The 18590-nt window shown below is 56.9% G+C and overlaps 3 protein-coding genes across 6 annotated transcripts; all 3 read left to right on the top strand.

Annotated features, from left to right (window-relative positions):
- Positions 1-1667: 1667 nt before the first annotated feature.
- Positions 1668-5493, top strand: SLC10A3 (solute carrier family 10 member 3). Of its 3 annotated transcripts, none has more exons than XM_036840674.1 (2): positions 1668-1804; positions 3684-5493. In XM_036840674.1, the coding sequence occupies exon 2, from the start codon at positions 3822-3824 to the stop codon at positions 5253-5255; it is 1434 nt and encodes a 477-aa protein (XP_036696569.1). In that variant the 5' UTR covers positions 1668-1804; positions 3684-3821; the 3' UTR covers positions 5256-5493. The 3 variants fall into 3 exon arrangements, with proteins under 3 accessions (XP_036696569.1, XP_036696571.1, XP_036696570.1); XM_036840676.1 differs by having other exon boundaries at positions 1737-2071; XM_036840675.1 differs by having other exon boundaries at positions 1737-2442.
- A 610-nt stretch (positions 5494-6103) lies between these two features.
- Positions 6104-8745, top strand: UBL4A (ubiquitin like 4A). 2 transcript variants are annotated; one of them, XM_036841112.1, is made up of 5 exons: positions 6104-6264; positions 6439-6544; positions 6760-6974; positions 7090-7196; positions 8584-8745. In XM_036841112.1, exons 1-5 carry the CDS (start codon positions 6217-6219, stop codon positions 8693-8695), a joined length of 588 nt encoding a protein of 195 aa, XP_036697007.1. In that variant the 5' UTR covers positions 6104-6216; the 3' UTR covers positions 8696-8745. The 2 variants fall into 2 exon arrangements, with proteins under 2 accessions (XP_036697007.1, XP_036697008.1); XM_036841113.1 differs by lacking the exon at positions 8584-8745 and having other exon boundaries at positions 7090-7275.
- A 5531-nt stretch (positions 8746-14276) lies between these two features.
- Positions 14277-15528, top strand: LAGE3 (L antigen family member 3). Its single transcript, XM_036839355.1, has 3 exons — positions 14277-14464; positions 14821-14949; positions 15201-15528. Exons 1-3 carry the CDS (start codon positions 14277-14279, stop codon positions 15313-15315), a joined length of 432 nt encoding a protein of 143 aa, XP_036695250.1. The 3' UTR covers positions 15316-15528.
- The last annotated feature ends 3062 nt before the right edge of the window (positions 15529-18590 follow it).

Raw genomic sequence — 18590 nt, 5'->3', positions numbered from 1 at the left:
TGTCTGTCCAGATGACTTTTCTTTTGGAACTAGATATCCTTGACTGATTCGTAGAGACCTTCCTTCTCTTCTGGGGTAAATTATGAATCCCCTAAACTAACTACAAACATTCTCTTGTCTTTAATTTAGCCACCCCTTTTTTCCTGCAGGGAAGGCCTCTAAATTCCCTCATGTCGGACAGCCCACCCGCCCACTCTGGCTTTTCAGGGAAGACTGAAGGAACTGATGATAGTGGGGAGCAGCCTTCTAACTACATTTGCTCCCCTTGACCCCTGGCACCAATTCCTGTCCAGTTGGAATATAAAAACGCAGGTTTCCTCAAGAGCGAACACATCTTTTAGGTTTTCCATCCCCAGTTCTTCCAGCTGACCCATCCCCCTTCTCCCTGTGGCCAGTTTTACCCCATCCTCAGACAGCGACAGCACCACTGCTCTTTTGCAAACTGCAGTCTTCAACACAGCATGTGCCAAGCTCAGCCCTCTCACCTGTGCCAGCCTGCTTCCATCAGGACACCTCAACCCATTTGAGAGGGACAGTACAGACTTTCTGGGACACAAAGTCCACACACACAAATGGCTTATGAACTGAGACTAAAGAACAGCCTAGAGCTATGGCCTCTGAATGTTTCTGGATCACTGACATAAGTCAAACCCTGAGTGTGTACCCTCACCATGTGTGTGCTTACATGTCACACGCATGTACTAATCTGAACTTTATAGCACACATACACAACTAGAATTTTTAAATAAGTAAAATGTATTTAAATAAGGCTAAATTAAAATTAATAGGTTTTTAATTAAATGATTACAATTATTATTTATTGGAAAAATTAAATAGAAGAGATGCTACGGGTCTCTTTGGACATTCTCTACGATGTGTCTTATGACCCTCCTGGGGGCAAGAACCTGCAAGTTTGGGCACCACTGGCCTCCATCACAGCCCAACAAGAGGTCTTCCAGAGCAGTGGGTAGCCATCGTCCCGCTGCCTGACTGCGGTTGCCCAGCAGCCTCTGGGAACATGCAAATCCCCGTGATTCTACACTTGCTTGCTTACTGTCTTCCCATGTCCACATTCTACATCCTCACCACCTTTTTGCCCTTCCTTATGCCATGTGTGTGCATTCCTTTTCCGTGAAGCCTCCGGACCTTGCTGATGGCCCCAAATAGTTTTGAGAGGTTGAAAAGTTCACTGATATTACACAGTGTGGAAATAGGCGCTCGGTCGACGCTTGGACGAAGGAAGGTGGAACAAGGCCGAGCCTGGGCCCCGGAGTCTGAGTCGGTCGGACTCGGCTCTCGGGCTACAGGGCTGGGCGCCCTGAGCAGGAACGTGGCCGAAACCCTGACCCCCGTCTCCCGCCACTAGCAGCAGCCCTCGGGCGTCCGAGCTCGGCTAACGTCTAAGCCTGTGTCCCAGCGCCCCCAGAGGTCGCAGCGTGTTTGGGAATGACTGGGGTGCCTACCCGGGGCGAGTCGCCCCGGCGGCGACCACAGAAGGCTGGGACCCGCGGCTCGGTGGCCACACGAGTCCGCACCCAGCGCCGCCCAACCGCCACCCGAAGGCTGCCAAGCCGGCGCGCGCGCGCGCGCCGCCTTGTCGCTCCCAGACACGCCACTTCCGGTCGGGACGCGCCCCGGCCGCCAGAGGTGAGGAGGCCGCCGCGGGGTAGGCGGGGCGGGGGCTCGTCGGCTCGGGGCGGGGGCTCGTCGGCTCGGGGCGGGGCCCCGGCGGGCCGAGCTCGGAGGCGTCCGCCCGCCCGGCAGCCGCTGGCGCCGGCGCCCAGCTTCGGGGCCGCGGAGGCAGGTGAGAGCCTCGGTCCGGGAAGGGCGGTTGGAAGGCGGCTTCTGGCCCCGGCCCGGGAAGGGCCGCCACCGCGCGTTCGTGAGGCCTGGCGCGGCCGCGGGGACCGGGAGTGGCGTGAGAGACCCCGGGACCGCCCGGGCGGGTCGCCGGCTTGCCGGCTGCGGGGCTGCAGCGCGAACCCGGCGGCGGCGCGCTCCTCCTCCCCTCCCTCCCCGATTCCTGCCCGAGCTCTGATTGTGCCCAATCCGACAACTTCTGGACTCCCAGGTAGGGAGGCGACCCGGGTCAGCACTGCCAACTGCCCCGACACCGAACGCTTGGCCCGTATGGAAAAAGCCGCCGGCCCGGGGTTCCGTCGCCTGCCTAGGGGCGCATCTGCCCAAACTCTAACGATACCTCAAGCAGAAATAGTGGGGATCCGGGCCAGACCCCTCACGCAGTGACTCAGTGACTCAAAGCCGCCAGCGGTACTGGAAGGACGGGGTGGATGGCCCATCGCCTCCTCTCCCTTCTGAACTGGTTCACAGCACCCCGGTGGCTTCAGTACTGGGTGCCTTCATCTTTTCCCTGTGACTCCCTCTGGTTTTCCTGCCTCCCTCTTCAGTGGTGGGACTCGAGGCCGGATCAAGGCCTCCAGAGTAAGTGACGCAAACCCCAAGCCAGGAGAGGCCATGGCATCGCAGGGTGGCACAGCGGAATTTAACCACCTACTTCCCCTGCTCCCCCGGCATCGGTGGGGGGCGGGGGGGCGGCCAGGACCCAACCCTGATAGGATCTAGAGAAGCAGGGGCCTCTTCCGAGACTGGGACAGCGCAGGATGTGAGTCAATCAACAGTAATGATGAAGAAGCACTGTGTCCTCATCCTGGTTGCTCCGGTTCCTGCAGGTGATGTGGCAATAGGCTGCTGGCTGCCCAAACTGAGAAGTGGAAGGAGACAGACGTCCTCCTTTCCCCCTGAGGCGCCCTGTCCCCCCTAGAAACACTCCTCCTCTCACTGGTAGTTCCAGGCTCTGCTAGGGGCACACGTGGGCAGGGGAGGAGTCCCTGGACTTCGAGCAGAGCCCCTCAGATGTGGCACAGTGGCTCTAGGAGCGCAAATTCTGGGACTGCCAGGGGAGTGGGAGCTCTGACAGAAGGAGGAGAAACCCCCCAGTGGACACGTGGCCCTATCTGATCCCTTCCTGCTGCCCCTTCCGGCAACTCCCCTGGGGAGAGGGGACCTGTTCCCTCCCAGAACCCCCATCTCACCCCTGTCAGCAGGAAGGGTAGGCCAGGTGGCCATGCACAGCAACGCCGTTCACATGTCAATGGTGAACATCAGCCCCTGGGGCCTTTGGCCTGGTGGTCACCCACTGCCTCACCCTTTGCCGGCTGCTCTCTGCCTGGCAGATGACACTCAAATGCCCTAACCTGCTCTCAGTGGGCCTGCTTCCTTGGCATCCCTGGGCAGTCCTTCAGAGATTTCGTCCCGGTTCTGGTACTGCTGCAGCTGCGTCTCAAAGCAGGTGGGGCACAGGCTAGTGGTGACAGGATTGAGGGTGGCTCTCCCAGGTCCTCTGGTATCGGGACATCTCCAGATGGTCACTGTGGTGGGCAAACCCAGGGAAATCAGCGCGTATCAGCGGGCTGAAGGCGAACTCCGACCTGTAGGTGGCCCCTCTGGGTGAGGGATGGGAAGCTTGAGGCAGTTGTGACTGGGGAGGGGACAGCCGAATGGCACTCAAGGGCCAGCACTAGGCCTTCCGTTTCCACCCCCAGGCTTGCAGCAAGGGGCCCTGGCGAGTCTCCCAGCAGTGGGCTTCCAGATCCTGCGCTCCTGGGCTCGCAGCTGCTCACCTTCACCAGCCACCTACCTCTCTACGTCCCTTCTCTCCTCAGGAAGAGCTCTGCCATCAAGAAGGGCAGCACAGGGCCAGGCCTTGCCCATGGACCCTTCTCAGGACAACCTGACGGCACCCGCACAGCTGCTCTCCTAAGCCGCAGGGGGCCCGGGCTCCCCATCTTTCGGGAGGAGCCATGGTGTTTAGGAGGGGCAGGTGCAGCTCCCTGAGGTGGCCGGGCCCGGGAGGGGGCAGTGTTTGCACAGGCCCCCTAGGCATGCTCAGGGCCAGCCTGCTGCTTGTCAGCCTGCTCTGGGGAGCGCGGGGCACAGCCAGCGCCAGTCTTAGCACGGCTGTGGGCCGTACCGTGCCCCTGACAGGGCGCCGCTACTTGAGCATTGGGGATGGCTCCGTGACGGAGTTTGAGTTCCCAGAGGAGAGCGAGGGCATCATCGTGGTCTCAAGCCAGTACCCGGGCCAGGGCAACGGGACGGGGCCCAGCCCCGTGCTGAGGGTCACCTCCCTGGACACAGAGGTGCTGACCATCAAGAACGTGAGTGCCGTAGCCTGGGCTGGTGGGGGTGGCTTCGTGGTGAGCATCCACTCGGGCCTGCCTGGGCTAGCGCCACTCCACCTCCAGCTCCTGGACCCCCGTGAGGCCCCGCCCGCGCTGGTTGAGGAGCGGAGGGATTTCTGCATCAAGGTCTCACCTGCTGAAGACACCCCTGCCACCCTTGGCACTGACTTGGTCCACTTCTCAGAGAACCCAGTACTCTACTTGCTCCTGCCTCTTATCTTTGTCAACAAGTGTTCATTTGGGTGCCAAGTAGAGCTCGAGGTTCTGAAGGGGCTCCTGCAGAGCCCCCAGCCCATGCTGCTGGGCCTCCTGGGCCAGTTTCTGGTTATGCCCTTCTACGCTTTTCTGATGGCTAAGGTCTTCATGCTGCCCAAGGCCCTGGCTCTGGGCCTCATCATCACCTGCTCGTCGCCCGGCGGCGGGGGGAGCTACCTCTTCAGCCTCCTCCTCGGGGGGGATGTCACCCTGGCCATCTCCATGACTTTCATCTCAACAGTGGCTGCCACTGGTTTCCTGCCGCTGTCCTCGGCCATCTACAGCCGCCTGCTCAGCACCCACGAGACACTCCACGTGCCCATTTCCAAGATCCTGGGGACCCTGCTGTTCATCGCCATCCCCATAGCAGCGGGCGTGGTGATCAAGTCCAAGCTCCCCAAGTTCTCGCAGCTGCTGCTGCAGGTCATCAAGCCCTTCAGCTTCGTGCTGCTCCTGGGCGGCCTCTTCCTGGCCTACCACATGGGGGTCTTCATCCTGGCGGGTGTCAGGCTGCCCATCGTGCTGGTGGGCCTCACAGTGCCCCCGGTTGGCCTCCTGGTGGGTTACTGCCTGGCCACGTGCCTGAAGCTGCCAGTGGCCCAGCGTCGGACCGTCAGCATCGAGGTCGGGGTGCAGAACAGCCTGCTGGCCTTGGCCATGCTGCAGCTGTCCCTCCGCCGCCTGCAGGCTGACTATGCCTCCCAGGCCCCCTTCCTTGTGGCACTGAGTGGCACCTCAGAGATGCTGGCCTTAGTTACTGGCCACTTCATCTATAGCAGTGTGTGTGCAGTTCCCTGAGGCCCCCCGGGGCAAGCTTTCGCCACCCCTAGCCCCCAGCCTCCACCCACGGTCCCCACAGTTCCTGTGTACCAAAGGCCTTTAGTTCTCATGCACTATGCACTCAGAAAAATCCAGGCTTATTTTTTTTACTCGTTTTTTATTCTCCAGCTTGCAGTGCCAAAGAGGCCACGCTGATTTCAGTAGGTGGGCACTGCCTAGAAAATATATTTCAATAAAAGAGAGAAGCAAGCTTGGGTCCCTTCCAGTCTTTGCCTTCTGAGGCCTGCGGGTGGGGGAAGGAAGGGTGTGGCTGGGTAAGTGTGGGCCAGGGTGGAGGGCTGGCTTGGGTGACACGGTGACCTCTGCCCAGGCCTTCTCTCTCAGCCCTCCTTCCCCATGCATCCTCTCTTGAGAGTGGGGTCTCTCTGTTCTAGAAGGAGCGGTGGGAAGATGAGAGCAGAGGACTATTTCCCCAGCCCGCTCCCAAGCTCAGCTGGTTTTCCGCAGGCCGACTAGAAAAGAGGCGGCAGGAGGCCCGCGGGTCGCGGGTTGAGCTCTGCAGGGCCGGGTCATCAGCGGACTCCTGAGAGGCAGGGAATCGGCCTCGGCGCTGACCTGTTCCGCCCGCGGGCAGTGAGCGGGGGGCGAGCGAACCCCTGGCCCGCCTTCTCCCCCGAGTCCCAGCTACCCGACTCCGCCGACCGGGCCCGACTAGTTCCTCCGCCCCTTCCCATCCCCGCGGGCTTCCCGGCTCAGTCGCCGCGGGGCCCGGGTCCGGGCCGGTCCCCGAGCGCCGGGGTGGGGGGGGGGCCAGGGGGGCGGGGGAACGCGACACGGGGGGCGGGGCCGCGACGCCGGGCGCGCCCCTCGCGCGACTTCCGGCAGCGGCGGTTGGGTCTGGCGCGCGCCCGGGGCGGCTGCGCGCGGCGGGGGGCTGTAGGGCTTCGCGCCGGCCGGAGTGGACGCCGCCGCGGCCGCCATGCAGCTAACAGTGAAGGCGCTCCAGGGCCGCGAGTGCGATCTGCAGGTAGCGTCGCCGGGCCCCGCCGCCGTGCCGGCTCACGCGGTTGGCCCCCGGGCGCAGGGCCGGGCCGAGGGCGGGGACGGACCGGGCGGGCCGGCTGCGCCGGGGAAGCCAGGAGAGCCGCCCTCCGCGGGGGCTGCGGCCTCACCGCCTGTCTCTCACCCTCGGCCTGGCCAGGTGTCGGAGGACGAGCTGGTGTCCACGCTGAAACATCTGGTCTCCGAGAGGCTGAACATCCCTGTCCGCCAGCAGCGGCTGCTGTTCAAGGGCAAGGCCCTAGCAGGTAACCGGGGAGAGGAGACGCCCGGGGAGCCCCGAGGGAAGTCAGGGGACGCGGCGTCCGGGCGGAGCCTGGGCAGCAGTGGAGTGGAGGGGGCTCTGGCCACTTGACCCCTGGGGAGGCTGCATCCTCAGCCGGATGCCGCGGCGCTCCGCCTGGCCTCCCCGGGGCCTTTCCCACCACCGTGGGCCACAGCTCCATCAATCTCTCTCGGGCAGATGGGAAAAGACTCTCCGATTACAGCATTGGGCCCAATTCCAAGCTCAACCTAGTGGTCAAACCTCTGGAGAAGGTGTTACTGGAAGAAAGCAGCGAGCGGACAGTGGCCGAGGCCCCGCCCCCACCCCCAGCCGCCTGGCCTCTAATCTCCAAAGTCCTGGCCCGTCACTTCAGCGCCGCAGATGCCAGCAGAGTCCTGGACCAACTCCAGAGGGTGAGCAGCGTGGCCCGGGACTTCCACGTCCCACCCAGCCGCTCGCAGCCCCTGCCCTTATCCCAGTGTGCCCCCCGACCCGCGCCGCTGAATCCTCCTGGCCTTCTCTCCTCAGGATTATGAGAGGTCCCTGAGCCGCCTGACGCTGGATGACATCGAACGCTTGGCTGGCCGTTTCTTGCACCCTGAAGTGACTGAAGCTATGGAAAAGGGGTTCTCCAAGTAGGATTCTCGGAGTGTGGGGAGGAGCCGGGCCAGGCCACAAGCTGCATGTAGCATTAAATGTGTTCTCATGTTGCAATTCGGCTCATAATACTAGCTGGCGGGTACGCGGGTACCTGTATCCGGCTCTTGACCTGGGTTTGCTCCCACGTTTGGCGCTAGTGCTGAAGTGGGAGAGCCACAATCTGAGTCCAGCCAGCTTCTAGAAGTGCCTCAGGGTGAGAGGGTTGTTTAGAAGGGTTCTGAGGGGTGGGCTTTGGCATTCCGTGTTCAGCCCACTGAGGATAAACCCTCGAGCAATACCTGGCCCCTGCTGCCCAGTCCTGTCACCTCGCCTCTGGCAGGTCCGGCACTGGCAGGTCAAGTGACAGCCAGCCTTGGGCCCCCTCAGGCTGCTGTCACCAGTGTGCACTCGATGAAGGGAAAGCGTGTTGGGGGTCTGGGACGTCACCCAGCTCTGGGGTGTTACCTTAGGCAAGTCCCTGTGCCATGTTGGTCCCCAGCCATTGACTCTGCACAGTGAGGGCCACTCCTTAAACCTCAGTTTCCTTTACCCCCAACCCCCCGGGGTCGGGAGTCTGCAGCCATCCTCCCTCTTGTGTCCCAGATACAAAGTGAGGCCAAAAGCTGAGTGATGGCCAAGCGTGGCCCAGAGATGGGGTGCCCTGGCCCTTAGTGTCACAGCTTTTCTCTGGGCACCCCCTCTGCTCGTCTCCTCCTGGACACGGGCGGTCCTCGACCCTTAGAGATGACAGGTGATGGGCTCGAGGTTACTCAGCCAGGCCCCTACACCCTGCGCTCACCCACAGTGTGAAAGTAGACCCTTCCCCTGCTGCGTGTGTACAGGGACTTTCGCTGTGCACGCCGCTCACTGCCTGACAAGGAACCTCGAGGGGCCAGGGAGGGGCAGAAGCCGCTGGCGGGTGGGCCCTAGAGATCATCGAGGCACCTGCTCCTCGGAGGAGGGTGCCTGGGCCGCCCTCCCGCCTGGGCCTCGTGGGGTAAGCGCCGGGTCCCCGGGCTGGGAGGACGGACAGAGGCCTGACGGGCAAAGGCTTTGAAGAACAGATGGAAGGCCCCGGCCCCGCCCAGCAGCAGGGCCTGTGTGATAGACTTGCCTACACTCTCATTTCTCTTCAGTCAGGAAGGTTTATACTGACACTTCCAGTCGCACTAGAGGTGAATGTGAGACTTTGATCTGAAAGGAACTGTATTAGCTGGGCGGCTTTTGGTTTCCAGTAATTGATTTAACCGTAGAGGAAGGTGGTTTAAAGCAATAAAGGAAATGTACTGGTTTACGAAACTGAGAAGTCCAGGGGTATTGGCAGCAGATAAACAGTTTCACCAAATACCCAGTTTCTTCCTACCTCCCCTCTGCACTCTGCAGCGTCTGCTTCATCCCAGGCCTCTGCCTCAGGATCAGAAGATGGTTGCCTGCAGCTTCCACCAAATCCCTCCATCACAGCCAGCAAGGAGCACCTTCCCGACCTGTAGCATAGCTTCTTTCTCAGATGCCCCCAGCAAATAAACGCTGTCCTTTCGTTGGTCAGAACCGGGTGGTGCCTCCATCATTTTGGCAGGGGGTGGGGTGGGCTTGGGCGGGAGAGGGAGATTCTCAGCGGAAGCCAGGTCCTCGGGGAGGGCTGACCGGTGCAGTGCAGGGCAGTGACACCCGCAGACGCATGCTGCAGACAGACCCTAGAGGCGGTTGTTGAGTCCCTTGTGCCAGTGCCTCCCGGCTTGGGGGTGACAAAGCCATCTGCTGGGCAGTTGGACCGGGGGGTCAGGAAGTCGGCGGCGGGGAGATCAGGCTAGACAGGGAGACAGGAGTGGCGTCTTCAGGGTGCACGGTAGGCGCCTCGCTGACAGAACTGACTGCAATCCGGACCTGGTCTGATTCCACAGCCCCGTGCAGCCTTCCATGACGTTTGGGAGCGGCCTGTGGACACGGTGTCCTAGATGCCGTAAGGACGGATGAGACGGCTTCCCTGGGAGCATGGCGTAAAAAGAGAGGAGAGGACTGGGCCGTGCGGGACTTCACCAACTGGAGACGCTATGGAGGCCGCAGAGAGAGCTCGGTGTCAGAGGCCAAGAACGCCCCTCCAGGAAGGGGGGGGGTGTTGGCTAGTGGTGCCGAGAAGCACAGGGAGGGCAGGGCAGAGCCTCCTCTCGCCTTGGTAGCAAGAAGGTCGTCGGCAGCGCCGTGGGGAAGAGGCCGTGACGGTGACCGCGGAGCCCTGCTTCCGGAAGCCTGTCTGCGCAGCAGGGTGTAGCTGCGGAGGGGCAGGGCCGGGGAGGGAAGATGGAGAGGGAGGAGATGCTGCCGGCGTGAGAGGTGGGAGGCCCAGGTGGGAAGGGGCCAGGGAGGCTCCGGTCCAGGCCCGTGCCATCGTGAGAGGAGACGGGCGACCGCACGTGAAGATGGAATGGCCGCAGGCTGCACCCTGCCTTTGCCCTTAGATTCTCGGGGTGGCCCCATGTACACCGGAGGCTCCAAATGCTGAGATCCTTCCACAGGGGCTGGAATGTTTATCGCGGGCACTGTACCCCTTGGGCCAAGTGTCCGCCCCGGAGGTGGGTGCTGACCCACCTGTTACCCCCTGGCCCCTGGCCGCTGTAGGGCCCCGAGACCCGCTGTCTGCTCCTCGCGGAGGGGCCTCGAGACAGTCGCTGATCCCCAGGGCCCTGGTGCAGCTCGCAGTCCCTGTGGTGATCGCAATGCCGCTGGGAGACGGCAGGATGAGTGAAGGGCCCAGCTGAAGTGGCCTCTCAGACAGAAATGGTCTGGCACCTGGAATGAGATGCCTGTGGTGCCATTTCCCACGGGCACACAGGAGGAGGGGCAGACTCAGAGGAAAGCAGCGTTTCTTTTGGGGTGGGGCTCATGGAGTTGGAAGCGCCCAGGCGACAGATCGGCTGTGCCCACAATTTGCTGGCGCCTTGCAGGCTTTCCCCGCCAGCCTGGACGAGACCGGGCCTCACCAGCTCCAGTAGGTGGGACAGGTGCTGCTCAGCCGTGCCAGGCCCTGCCAGCAGCAGATGCGACAGCCGTGGCGGCCTCAGCCCTCCGGGCCTTGAAAAGCCTGCAGGAGAGACGGTCGCCCCTGTCCCTCTCCAGGACCCAGCCAGAGCAGCCTCCCCGAGTTCCTGGGGACCTGGCCCTGGCCACCTCTGCTGCCGCCCTCTCCGCTTTTCCTTCCACTTGGTGGCTCACTCCTCTGGCTCCTTTGCTGGTTCTCCCCCCAAACCCCCATCTCTTACTGTCGGGGGGCCCCGAGACTCCGTCCCCGGATCCCTTCTCCATGTCGCTCCCTGGGGAGCCTGTGCACCTTCATCGCCGTTTCTGTGTTTTGCACCCATGTCTGTGGCTCATCCCAGCCCTGTCTCTGAGCTTCAGACCACAGCTCTGGGCTGTGACTCTGAGGCCATGCCCGGCTCCCCTGCACAAGCCTCCTGTCATTCTTTTAGTGCATGTCCCAGTTGCTGGCGGCACGGGGAGTTCCCTCCCGCCTGGCACCTGCGTCCGCACTTGTGCCCGGCACTGAAGGGCAACGCCATCGGCCAGGCTTTTAACGACAGGAAGTGGGAGGCTGACTTTGCTTCTCCCAACCCTCCCTTCTCCACGGGCAATCAGGCAACAGTATTTTTGGAAGAGTCCAGGGGGCTCGCCTTGTAGAAAGTCCCAGTCTGGATTTGCCCGCTTCCTTCCTGGTTAGATTCAGCTTAGGTGTTTTGAGGACAGCACGGCCCAGGGCAGGCTCTGTCCTTCTCCCTCCCCGCACAGGGCGAGGAGGGGCAGGGGGCCGGGCTGCCCACTGTTAGGGAGGCTCGGTTTGGTCACCTGGTGTCTCCCTTGTAAAGTTGCGTTTTCCCTCCCTAATGCACAAGTAATCTGGGTGACACCTTGAGACCCAGTGACTATCTTTTCCCCAGCAACCTTTATCTAATGGTTTTACCATCCAAGGATGACCCCCAACTGGATGAATTGCATTGGTGGCTGCAAAGTGGTGGTTTTCTCATGCTTTCTTTCTTTCTACAATTATTAGTTGGCATTTCTCTATAAAGAGCTTTCCCTTTTCACAATTGTCATGGTGGACACATTGTTTCTTTGTTTGTTTTTTAAATCAATCAATCAATCAATTTACTGATTTATTTATTTTTGGCTGCGTTGGGTCTTTGTTGCTGCGCGCGGGCTTTCTCTAGCTGTGGCGAGTGGTGGCTATTCTTCACTGTGGTGCGTGGCCTTCTCACTGCAGTGGCTTCTCTTGTTGCGGAGCACGGGCTCTAGGAGCGCGGGCTTCAGTAGTTGCAGTGTGCGGCCCCAGTAGTTGTGGCGCACAGGCTTAGTTGCTCCACGGCATGTGGGATCTTCCCGGACCAGGGCTCGAACCCATGTGCCCTGCATTGGCAGACGGATTCTTAACCACTGTGCCACCAGGGAAGTCCCCGCATTGTTTTTTTTTTATTCAACAACTTAGGATCCAAGAGTGTCATTTTGAGGGGGAGTTTTATTGGACTATAGCATGCATAGAGTAATGTGCATAAATCGTCAATGTACAGCTCAATGGAATTTTAAAGTGAATACATATATGTTACCTTCCCTGGTGCCTCCTCCAAAAGGTTTAATAGCCTTTTGGATGCTCAAATGTTCTAGCTTTGGTTCTTTCTGGTTGGCTCCCATGTCCCTTTGACATGCCTCATCCTTTTGCTTTTCAAGCATGTCCTTACTTTCTGGCACCACAAGGTGCTCCAGGCTCATCTTGTATTTTTTCCTGCCCCATACCTAGAATCTTCCACCTCTCCAAGGACCTCTGGTTCCTTTTAGTGGAGAATGGTATTGAGAAACCAAGGTCTGGGTACAGGGTGTGTTCATTGCTACTGGAGTTTCAATGCTTCTAGACTCTTTCACTGGACAAAACTAGGAAATCTATTTTTTAAGAGTTCATACTGCAGTCCTCAATTCCAATCTGGCAGTACAGTTCTTTCTCACCTTCCCTCATTCCACAGTGATGTTCCTGACAACATCCATATATGGATATATTTACTCATGTCCTCTACCAGATAGAGTCTACCTTAGACTCTAGCTTCACAATCACCTCAGCACTATCATTGCCAACAACATACATACTGAGAATAGAGTGGAGTCTTTCTGTCCTTAGAATGTATCCCATGAAGGGAGCACAGTCAGAGGGCTGAATTTGGAAGCTCCCTGACTTATTTTCTCTGTGTGGTTCTGTTATCAATTGGATATGCAGTTAGGCTTATTTGTTTTTTTTTGTTTTGTTTTGTTTTGTTTGCTTTTGTTTATATTCAATTTTAGCTTTTTTTCACTCTTTCAAATATATATATATATATATATATATATATATAATTTTATTTATTTATTTATTTATTTGGCTGCGCTGGGTCTCATCTGCAGTATGCAGGATCTAGTTCCCTGACCAGGGATCGAACCCTGGTTCCCTGCATTGGGAGCACAGAGTCTTAACCACTGGACCACCAGAGAAGTCCCTCAAATGTATTTTTGAACATATAAAATATTTGCATGGTTCAAAGTCAAAACTACACAAAAGGGTATATTACAAGAAATCTCATAGCCATCTCAACCCCCTATAGGTGATAATTTTCACTAGTTTCAGGGTTTTCCATCCTCCTTATTTTTTTTCCCCAATAAGCATGTGTGTCTGTGAGCGTGTGTGCAGTTGTCATTTGCACCCTGCTTTTCTCATATTTTCATATAACAATACATCCTGGAAATCATTTCATTTTTCATTAGAGATTTTCATTCTTTTTACTGCTGCTTAGGACTATTGTATGAATGAACCACAATTGATTTCACCAGTTCCCTGCTGATGGATATGTGTGTTGTGTCCAATAGTTTTCTATTACCAGTTATGTTACAATGAGTAATTTTATAAATATGTTGTTTCATATTTGTGAAGTAACTTCCTACATGTGGCATTGCTAGGCCCAAGACACTGAGTTTTGTACTTGCTTAATACTCTGTTTCATCCGACAAGCAACAAACCACCTACTGCATAAACTGCAGTGAAAGTGTACCAGAGACAGTACATCAACGGAAGTGAACGAAACAAAGTTACAATTTCAGATTATTAGAAACGCAGCAAACTGAAATGGGCAAATGTGATGAAGGGCGCCTGGGGGTAGTATGTTAGATTGGTGATCCCGAAGGCCTCTCAGAGGTGACACTGGAGCCAAGATCTTAACGACACGAAGGAGCCAGCCACGGAGTCTGGGGACAGAGGCTTCCAAAGAGGAAGAGTAAGTGCAAAGGGGGACGGGGGCAGGCCACCCTTGGTCAGGAGCAGAGAAAAGACCCTAGAGGCTGCACAGAGTGAGGAAGCAGGCAGGTGGGGGCAGAGAGCGGAGGAGCCGGGAGCCAGGTCACACAGGAAGGAGTTTGGTTTTGATTCCAAAGGCAAAGGGAAACTGTTTTTAGGATTTTAAGCAAGGACATGATATGATGTGATTTATATCAAAAATTAAGAACTGATTCTACTGTGTGGAGAGAAGTGGGGTGATTTAGGATTTATTTTCGGGGAGATCCAACAGGCTTCGGTGACCCAGTTCAGCTTTTTGCCCTTCCTTATGATTACAAAGTAGGAAAACAGAAAACTAACAGGACTATCACCATCGGAAATTTCACGGCAGTTTAAAAACTTATTTTTGATTAAAAATGTCGTATAAGGTCACTGTCAAAAACTTGCAGGAAAACAGAAAAAGGAAGTTAAAACCGCGTCACACAGTTTGCGAAGGGCCAGGGCTTTCGGAGGGAGCCTCAGTTTCTCTGCGGCCAAGGGCGTCTTGGAGAACCCCCCCACCCCAGCCGCGGGCCGGCTCCGCGGTAACCCACCGCGCACCCCTTCGGCCTCAGCGGGGCCTGTTTGCGCAGGCGCACGGGGCGGAGTCAGCGCGAGGGGGCGGAGCTTCAGGAAGGAGCCGTCGTCTCTCAGCCGACCGCGGAGAGAGCGGATGGGGAGACCGGCGGCCCGAAGACGGAGTCGGAGGCGGAGCGCTGCGGCCATGCAGGCGGCAGAGGCGGACGCAGGCGCAGGCAGGATGGCGGGCGGCGCTGAAGGCCTGGGCAGCCAGGGGGGCAGGGGGGGTCGGGGCGGCCCTCGCAGCGCGGGTGCTGCCGCCGCTGCAAACGACGGAGCTCTGTGTGTCGCGCCGGCACAGCACTCTCCGGGGCCGGGCGGACACCCCGCGTCCACGGCCAGAAGGCCGGGAAGCCGGCCGCACGTATTGTATCCTACCCGAGGGCGGAGTGGGGAATGGGCTGCAGGCTGCCTGCGGTGGGAGGTGGGACAGAGGGACGGACGAGTCAGGGGCAGCCTGGGAGCGAAGGGGAGAAGGGGGAGTCAGGGGCTGCTGGCGGGTGGTCTTGAGGGGGAGAAATAAGGGCAGAAGGAAACCCGGGGCGCCTGGGGGCGAAGAAATGAGAGCACGGGGCAGCGGGGTGGCTGGGGTGGATTAGGGCCAGGAGTGGTCTGGGAGGGTGCTGGAAGCAGTCCTGAAAGGGGTGAGACTGGCCAGGGTGCCCTGAGACAGGGCCCAAAGCACCAAATCCGTGTGGATGGTGCCTTAACCGAATCTCCATCAGCGCCCTAAGTGTGCCTTTCCCGTCCACCTTGGAGGCGGAGATCGCCCGTGGGTCCCTGGCCCCAGATGCCGAACTGCACCATGGGGCTGTTGGGAAGGAGCTCACAGTAAGCGGCAGCGTCCTGGCGGTGTAAGTTCTAGAAAGGGCTGCTTGGGAGTGGCAGCAGGTGGCCGGGCCAGTCTCCCCCAAGGGCGCTCTATTGGAGACTCGGAGACACTCCAGGGTTGGATCTAGGGAGGTGACGCGGTGCACTGGACCCATCTCCGCCCCAGCGGGCACTCCAGTGGAGATGGCAGCGGCTTCGGTGTCATAGAGGGGCAGAGCCAGGGACTGGAGGGGTTGCTACCATCACCTTGATTTTCTTTTTCCGTCACTTTTAGCCACTGGAGAGCTGAAGATTCCCACCTCCTCCAAATTTCCATCGTCAACTTTCTTGACCAGCTTTCTCTGGTGATACGGACCATGCAGCGCTTTGGGCCCCCTGTTGCACGCTAAGCCAGGGCTAGAGAAAGGGATTAAGGTCTAAACTTGTGTCCCTTCCTAGACAGTGCATCCCTCCTAGGGCAGTGATTCCTGTAGTAGTTGCCACTTTATTATGGGGGCCTCACCTTTTGCCTCTACTGGCCCTTGGGTGCTGAGGGTTCACTTGCTTTGTTTGGTGCTTAAATGTTTCTTAACTACTGAAAATAAAACTGAGCTACGATGCTATGTCTGACTTTATTTTCAACTACAGCACCTTTAAATATTCTTGCCTTTGTCCTTAGATTGGAGGGGAGGTTCTGTGATTCAGATATTCAAGTAGTACAACGTAACTGAAGACAGTTTAAGAAATGGAAGAGGATAGGTCCTGTCTGTCGTTCAGTATTAACTACTGTCAACATTTTGGAATATTTTCTTAGTTTTATAGTGGTATTTATGTAGTAAATGTGTAACAGTAATAATATTTTGCAAGCGTAGCATTTTTCCTGATATTTTTCATCTAACATGAACCTTTTTCTAGAAATTCTTCAAAAGCATTATTGAATGGATACATAAAAAGATACATTATTGAATGTTAAATTATTTTCAATTTTTGCCATATTATAGGTAATGATTCAGTGGAATGCTTGTATGTAGAGCTTTGCCTGAATGATTGTTTTCTTAAGATAGACTACAAGAGGTAGAATTGGTTAAATACGTAAAGCTCTCACGCTGCAGTGTGTGAAATTGCTCTCCAAATTGTGCAGAAAATGTACCCTCCCACCAGAACGCTGGTTTCGCACGTCCTCGTCACTACTGGGTCTCCTCGGTAAAATTTTTTTAAAAACTGGGTTTGTATGACAAGAGCAAACAACCAAGAAACACTCGAATAGGAGCTTTGTGGCTTACTGGCCTTGTCTCAGATCAGTGAAGAAAAAGTGCTAGGACAGTCATTTAAGCCTTTAGTTAGAAGGAGTTAGCTTCCTGTAAAAGGTGTTGTATCCTGCAGCCTTTCTAAACTCACTTATTCTAGTAGCTCTTTGGTAGATGCCATTGGATTTCCATCATTGATCACGTTTTCTCAGAATAAAGGCAGTTTTGCTTCTTCCTTTCCAATCTGCGTGCCCTTCAGTGATGAATTTTTCTCCTGGTTAAGGATTAGATTTGGCTGCTTTGTATCCCTGGTAGTTTTTTCTTCAGTGTCAGATATTGAGCCTTTTCCCCTGGATGCTGGGTATCTTTGTATTCCTAGACATATTTTTTGAGCTTTGTTCTGGGATGCTGTTAGATTACTGGGGACAGATCGTTTTGAGTCTTGCTTTGAAGATTTGCTGTGTGGGACCAGAGCAGCTTTCAGTGTAGGGTTCACTTTTTTTTTTTTTTTTTTAGTTTTTGGCCGCACCCCGTGGCATGTGGAATCTCAGTTCCCCGACCAGGGATCGAACCCGCACCTCCTGCATTGGAAGTGCGGAGTCCTAACCACTGGACCGCCGGGGAAGTCCCATAGGATTCATTTTTTTCCCACACTACTGAGGCACGAGCCTTCTGAGCCCCCTTCCGGATGCCTCCCCAGTTATGAGGTTTGCATTGTGGCCGGTGGGGACGGCCCCCAGCCCCTGTCCTGCTCGAGCACTGGGCAGAGTCACCTTCCATCCTTTCGGGTGGCCCTGTCCCCCGCCTCGCAGAGTTTCCTTCCACGCTGGTGCCGCTCAGGGGTCCTCAGCGCACTCCAATGGACCCTCCGCCCTTGGGCACGGTTCTCCCCCTGTGCCGCTGTGTCCTCTCCGGTCCTCCACCCGCCAGCTCCGGCTGCCTGCGCTCTGCGATCCACCCCCGAGACCCGGGGAGGTGGCTGGACTCGGTCCGGACAGTCCGTGTAGACAGCAAGCTGGGGCAGCTGCACGGCTCACCTCTTCAGGGTCTCAGCTCCCAGAGGTCAGTGAGGGTCCTCCCTCGCCTGAGGCCCAGTTTCTTCACAGCCTGTGTTTCATATCTTGTGGCTGCATTTAGGGGATTCTTGCCAGCCAGTGGCGGGGAGATCCGGTCCCTGTTCCTGCATGTGCGTGAGCGGAGTCTGCCGGGACAGAACCCAGAGAGCTCTGGCCGCGTGGGCTGGAGGGAGGGGGACGCTGGTGCTGGGGATGGTGGCGGTGGGCATGGCGATGACGGTGATGAAGGAGCATCTCCCCCGCCGGCACGCAGCAGCTCTGGTGGCTACAGCAAGGGTCTTTTTCTTTCTTCCCTTTTTAGAAACCATTTTTAAGACTTTAGTTATCGATGGGGAGATGAGAATTGAGCACTTTCACGCCACTGTCCCTCTGCCTCCTCCCCAAATGGTTCTATTCTACTCACTCCAGAAACTGTGCCCTCCCACCACAATTCTGGTTTCCCCACATCTATGTCACCATTAGGTTAGTGTCCCGCAAAAATAAAAAACAGTGTGTGAGAAGAGCAAGCAACCCAGAAACACTAGGCTAGGAATTTTGTAGTTCACTGGCTTTGTTTCAGATCAGTGAAGAAAACTGCTGGCACACCTGGCTCAGGATCTGGGCAGGGGGAGTTAGCTCCCTCTAAAATATCCTGCGATCTTGGAAGTTTTACTTCTTCCTTTCCAATCTGGTTGCCTTTTATTGATTGCTCTATCTATCTCCCTCTAATGGGCTGGTCTTTACTTACTATTTTCATGCCAAGTGTTTTTGCTTGGATAGCAGACCTTGTATGTTTTCCCTTGGGTCCTGGGTATTTTTGTATCCCTAAACATACTCGAACTTTGTTCTCAGGTGCTGTGGTTACTTGGAGACAGTTTGATTCTTTAGAATCTTGCTTCTAAGATTTGCTACATGGCGCTAGAGCAGCTTCTAGTGTAGAATTAATTATTTTCCCGCTACTGAGGCAAGACCCGTCTGAGTGCCCTCCCTCAGGCCTCTTGAATTCCGAGGTTTCCATTCTGGCCAGTGGGGACAGGTGCTCATCCAGGTCCTGCTTGAGCCCTGAGCATAGTTACCTTTAATCCTTCCTGGCAGCCCTTTCCCAGGCCCGGGGCGTGATCAGCACCCCCTGATACTCCAGGGGGACCCTCTGCAGTTCCCCAGGCTCCTCTCTGCCAGCAACTCCCGAGCTACAGTACCCCAGGCTCTAGGGCCCGATGTCAATCTGATTCTCCCTCCCTCACCCAGCAAAGCCCAGAATCAGCCTACTACCTTGGCCTGACAGATGAACTGGTGAAGCTGCCAGGTTGCTTTAAAACATAAGTCGGATTGCATCACTCTTCTGTTAAAAATAATCTCCAAAAGGGACTCTTAGGGACAAAG

The sequence above is a fragment of the Balaenoptera musculus genome, chromosome X, assembly GCF_009873245.2.
Source record: "Balaenoptera musculus isolate JJ_BM4_2016_0621 chromosome X, mBalMus1.pri.v3, whole genome shotgun sequence".
Classification (NCBI taxonomy): domain Eukaryota; kingdom Metazoa; phylum Chordata; class Mammalia; order Artiodactyla; family Balaenopteridae; genus Balaenoptera; species Balaenoptera musculus.
Note: the sequence above shows the minus strand (reverse complement) of the source record. Positions and strands in the feature narration are given on the sequence as shown.